This window comes from Chrysochloris asiatica, unplaced genomic scaffold, assembly GCF_000296735.1.
Source record: "Chrysochloris asiatica unplaced genomic scaffold, ChrAsi1.0 scaffold00054, whole genome shotgun sequence".
Taxonomy (NCBI): domain Eukaryota; kingdom Metazoa; phylum Chordata; class Mammalia; order Afrosoricida; family Chrysochloridae; genus Chrysochloris; species Chrysochloris asiatica.
Window position 1 is genome coordinate 2,245,364 of NW_006408572.1, and position 5,803 is coordinate 2,251,166.

Here is a 5,803-nt window from a genome sequence, read left to right on the forward strand (position 1 = left end):
AACTAGTCTAGGTGTTTTATATACCATTTGTCACTTAATTTCCCACAACCACCCTGGGAGATGAGCATTATCTCCATTTTTCAGATGTGAAAACTAAAGCTTTCAGTATCATTTTCAAAGTCACAAAATGTCAGAGCTTAGATTCACAGCCAGGATTGTTGTTAAGTGCTGTCCATTGTTAAGTGCTGTCCAGTCAGTTCCAGCTCCTAGTAACCCTGTATAGTGTTTCTGAAGTGCAGCTGGTGAGTTTGAACCACTGACCTCGCAGCTCAGTGCTTGTCCTAGTGAAATTCTATTTCTATGTTTTTGTTTCTTTAGTTTTAGTCTTTTGGGCAGGAGTGCTAACACCCCAAAACCAGCATTGCTGACAAATTACAAAACCACTGAAATTCTAGAAGAAAATATAGATTATTTCACTCATTTTAGATACAGAAGACTTTCTCACTAAGCTTGATAGAAACCCAGGAGTTAAAACAAAAAAGATTACCTAAATTGTAAATTTAAGCTTATAAAGAGAAAAACAAAAAACTATGACAATATTAAAAGACCAATCACACTTGACCTACACCTATGGATGCAGTAGCTCAAAAGAGGAAACAAGTCTTTACAGCGAGGATCATTCCCACCCCCCCATACACAGAGTAGACAGGGATGGGCAACTTGGACATTGGCTACCCAAAATGGGGGTGCTACAAAGGCAAGAAGTGACTGGCTTACAAGCTTTCAAGAGGGAGTCTAGATCCAGAGGGCGTGGAGAAAGGTAGAATCTCCACTGAGTAGTATCCAATCTGTCTAGGAGGGGCTGATGAAATGAAATGCGGATGGGTCTCTTGTGATACAATAGTGAATAATTGTTATCAGGACTGATTGTGAGGGTTGGAAATGTAAAAGTAGACATTTTGTAGCAAGTAGGGGAGTGATTAACTTTGCAGTCTAGGAGCAGAGGTCCCTGGGACTATCAAGGGAGAATTGCGGAGAGCGGGACCCTGCCCAGAGAAGCAGTGATGCCTGAGATGCAGGCAGAGATGATGACGTGGAGAGATGGAGCAGCTGGGGAATTTAGACACAGAGAGGAAGAGGAGCTGTGTGCTGACAACTGGGAGGCAGGTTTGTAGTGTATACCCTTTGGTTGGTTGATGATGCATGGAGGGGATTGTAACCATGACAACGAAACGATAAATGATAGGATGAATGTAAAACTAATGTTCTTCCATGTAAACTATCACATAATTCACAATAAAACATTGAAAAAAAAAAAAAAAGACCAATCACAAACTAGACAAAGAATTAATATCCTTAGTATATAAAATCTCAACAACAAAACCCACTGATATCAAGTTGATTCTGACTCATAGCAACCTTATGTAGGGTTTCTGAGTCTATAGACTTTTTAAAAGAGCAGAAAGCCTCCTTTCTCCCACAGAGTGGCTAGTGGATTTGAACTTCTGACCTTGTAGTTAGCAGCCCAACATGTAACACACTATGCCACCGGGGCTCCTTTGATACATAAAAGGCATTTACAAATCAACAAGAGAAAGAGGAATACTTGAGTTGAAAACGGAAAATAATATAACCAATAATCTACAAGGAAAAATACAAATGGTAAATAAAGATATGGAAAAAACTCATTGTTAGAATAATCAGAGAAATTTAAGTTATGAGATACTATTTTTAACCTATTAGATTGGGTTTTGGGAAATAGATAACTCCCATATTTGCAAGATAAACTCAACAACAAATTTTTAGGATAGCTAATTTGGAAAAAGTATGAAAATATTTTAAAATTCTTATTCCATAATCCAGCAATTCTACTTCTAGGAATCTATTCTACTGAAAAACTTCCACAGTAAAAAGAAAAATATGGACAAAGTTGCAAATAATAGATTTGCATCATTGTTTATTATAACAAAACAATTAGAAACAATCCAAGTGTTTCAAGGGGAAAAAATAATAAACAAATTGCCATGAACTGGATTCAGACTCATAGAGACTCCATGTGTGCAGGGTTTTTAAGGCCCTGACCTTTCAGAAAACAGATCACCACGTCTTTCTTCCAAGGTGCCTCTAGATGGGTTAGAGCCATCAACCTTTTGGTTAATAGTTGCACACAACCATTTGTGCCACCTAGGAACTCTTGCTAGTAGGTTGTTGTTATTAATACTGCCAAGTCAGTTCGGACCCATAGCAACCCTGTATCAGGATTCTGAGAAGTGGCTGGAGAATTTGAACCACAGACCTTGTGGTTCAAACTAACCTTGTGGTCCAGTGTTTATTCTACAGTGTCACACTACCAGGACTCCCCAAACTTCAGAAGAGACCGAATGGTTTATACAACCTGGTTTATATTATTTACACACAATGAAATCCCATGTTGCCAGTTTTTATAAAAAGAGGTAGCTCTATATTGACTGACATTGAAAGATATCCAAAACCTAACATTAAGTAAAAAAAAAGCAAGGTGAAGAAACATAGGCTTAGTATGCTTTTGTTTTTAAGTATTTGTTTACACATTTACTGGAAAATAGTTAAAAAGCACCTAAACTGTTAATGAGAGTCTCTAAGGACTAAGAGAAAAGGAGGTGTCTTTTTTTTTTTTTTTTAATTGGTAAATACAAACATAAGGAATGAATCCAAACAAAACCAAAAGGCATTGAAAAGTAAAATCTTGTCCTTCCTTTGTCATCCAGGATGCCTCTGGAGAGAAAGGAGTTCTATTTGACTTTATCCATGTGTGTAATGGCTTTGTGTGCCATCAGACCAATTCCAGTCATAATGACCCTATATGGCAGAGTAGAACAGCCCACAGGGTTTTCTAGGCTCAAATCTTTATGGGAGCAGACTGCCAGGGATTTCTCTCCCACAGAGCAGGCTAGAGCAACCAATCTTTTGGTAAAGGTAGTCCTTTTACTTTTAACAAAGAATATGTTGTCATTTTCATAATTTGTTGAAAATTCAATTTAGTGAACAAAGTAAAAGAACATAGAAAATTTGCAAATGTTACCAGAATTGAAAGTCTAACTTCTCATAGAAAATTACCATTTGATGTCTTCTTACCCTTGAGTCTCTTTTTATGCACCGATACTCTTAAACAACAACACTTAAGCTTACACAATATTCACAAAACACACTCCAAAAGGGAGAGTTCGAAGCATATACCTGAAGGCAAAAAGGAAGTTTATAAAAAGAAAATGGGACTGTACTATGTGTCCTAATCTGTACTGTTTGCACTTAACAGACAGCATGAACATTCTCCCATATCATGAGATACGTTTGCATAACATGATTTTGAGTGGTTGTGTAGTAACCTATGCTAAGAAATATTCATTTAGGCAATTTCATCATCCAACATTTAGGTTGTTTCCCATTTGAGAAAAATGTTTTGCAAATAAAGGGAAGAATATCGCTTTAGGGCAGAGTCTAGGGCAACAGAGAAAAAGTCCCTGCGGTCATCTTCCCTGTTCCGTGAGCCCACACTACAGGGTCCCTACGGGGGGTCTCTGCCCCAGCCTACCAGCTCACTCCAAGAGCTCTGCCAAGATTCAGAGCCAACTCAGATCACTAAGCTTGGTCTATCCCTGTGTTGGAACAGAGGTTCTAGTATGTCTGTTCCCACCCTGTGATCACCTTCAAGTATAAAGCACAATATGACCCAATGGCAGTCCTGGTGTCATTGTTCCCCCACTCCCCAAATTCACGGTCCTCAGGGCTCTGATGGCCCAGAGATGGGTGCCACATTCTCATACTGGGGTTCTTCTTGCCATTCCTCTCCAGTCAGCTTCTGGGGATCCTGTTCTGGGACGCCACCCCCAGGGGCCAACTCCTGGGCCCTTCCTGGGGTCTCAGCACTAACCCCCGGCCCCCTGGCTACTTCCTCTGGCCCAGCTCTCACAGACTCCTCATACAGGGTTGAGCCAGGACTCTGGTTAACAGAACCAGAGGTCAACCCAGGACTGCCCTTGTTCCGACTTAGGGCCCTGCGTGGAGGCTTAAGGATGGCACTCTTGACCTTGGGCTCTGCCTGGCCTTTCTGGAAACTACCAAAATGGCGCAGGACAGACCGAACAGGCCCCTCAGATCCCTGGGGCGTCCCTGCCAGCATGTAAATGGTGGTCACAGGGTCTGAGGTCTCGGACACACCACTCTCGATGGCTTCCACACGCTCAGCCACTGTTCGGCCTCCAAGCGGGAGCTGCAAGTGGCCAATGGCTGAGTCCCTGGAGCTGGTAATACCAGAAACCTCATATGTTTCTTCTGGCTCTGGGCCTGTGGTCTCTTCAGCCTCCTGACCTTCAGCACCTGACTGGGCTGCTCGAGAGAGCCTCTTGGGCTTTCGCAGTGGACTGGAGAGCTCTCCTGAGCTCTGGCGACTCTGTGGTGCAAACTTGGTGCCTTCAGCAAAAGAGACTGATGGCCTCTTAGCCCGAGCTAGACTGGAGGTACGAGGGATGGCAAACGGTGTGGAGGCATCCTCAGGGGGAGGAAAGGAGCCTGTGGCCAGGGTGGCCTCTGATGACTCTGCTTGGATTACAGAGGCCATCCCTGGAGGAGGAAGCAGAAGAGAGGGGCTTGCTGGAGCTGAATTGATTGCTCCTAGCCCATCCTACTTATCCAGCATCTTCCAGGAGCCTGACAATTGTGGTAAGGAAGAGAGTAAGGTTACACAGAGAGGCAGGCGAAGGGCCTGCTCAGGTAATCACTGCTACTCCTACATTCTTCTCTCTTCACACCTCCCCACCCTGGACAAAGGCCACAGTCTAGACACGCAAAACTTTTTTCAATGAAACTGAGCCTTGTTCCTCTCTCCTCTGGGTCTTTATGAATGCTGTAACCTCTTTCTGAAACACCATTCCCACCTCGTTCTAATTTTTGGTTAGATAACTCCTACTGATTCTGCTAAACTCAACTCAGCCCCCACTAACACTGGGACATCTCCCAGGACCCCATAAGCCCCTGAAATGGCTGGATTATGAGCCCCTGCTCTTATGATCCCCAACACCACCTGCATCACTCTGTCCTGCTTGTCTTCCTGCTCACCAGAATATAAACTTGGTGAGGGCAGGAATCTGTCTGTCTCACGCTTTACTGTGTCCTCAAAGCCAGGAACAGTGACTGGCATAAGCATTTTGCTGAATGGATGAGGAAGGGGCCAAGTGGACGGTTGAGGGGCTACCTTCTTGGGGTGGCACACAGTATGCAGGACACTCTTCCTCTCCAGACTCAGGATCAGAAGAGAAGGAGTCATCAGAGGCCCAGCCGGCAGAGGGTGGTTCGATGAAGCTGTGATTGAAGGGGATCTCCGGGTCGTGGTGAGAGACTGTGGGGACATCTGGTCAGGAGCAGAGCTTGAGGGGAAGCTTTTTACCATTCAGCCCCGACCCCCAGCTTCTACTTACCAGTCACCCATGGTAGCTTGTGGCTGCTGAGGGAGCCACAGGGCAGAACCGAGCCCAGGCTGGTCAGTGTTCCCCACACCTGCAGCTTCACCCTGGACACTGTATCTCCATCTCTCGTAGGCCTGAGGGTGTCAGGGAGGTGATCAGTCCAGAGTATTCTTGATGGGGGTAGGGTGGGAGCAAGAGGAAAGGGCCAGGACCATCCTGGTCTTAAAGTTAGTATGAGATAGGCACAGTAACCGGGTGACTCCTTCAAAGGCTCCCTTCTAATGACAACGGAATAACAGCCCAACTACTGAGCCCAACATTCAGGCCTCCCACGGGGAGAGTTTGTCGTACTGTGGGGGCTTGTGAGTTACTGTGATTCTGGAAGCTATGCCACTGGTATTTTAAATACCAGCAGGGTCAAC

At 44.3% G+C, this 5,803-nt stretch overlaps 1 protein-coding gene across 1 annotated transcript in view; it reads right to left on the reverse strand.

Annotated features, from left to right (window-relative positions):
- Nucleotides 1-3,700: 3,700 nt before the first annotated feature.
- Nucleotides 3,701-5,803, reverse strand: part of SCARF1 (scavenger receptor class F, member 1) — a 13,277-nt gene continuing 11,174 nt past the window's right edge. Inside the window, exons 9-11 of the mRNA XM_006863452.1 lie at nucleotides 5,394-5,515; nucleotides 5,171-5,314; nucleotides 3,701-4,539 (exon numbers count right to left, since the gene is read on the reverse strand). Of these exons, the coding sequence (XP_006863514.1) occupies nucleotides 3,701-4,539; nucleotides 5,171-5,314; nucleotides 5,394-5,515 (1,105 nt within the window). The remainder of the gene's footprint in view (nucleotides 4,540-5,170; nucleotides 5,315-5,393; nucleotides 5,516-5,803) is intronic.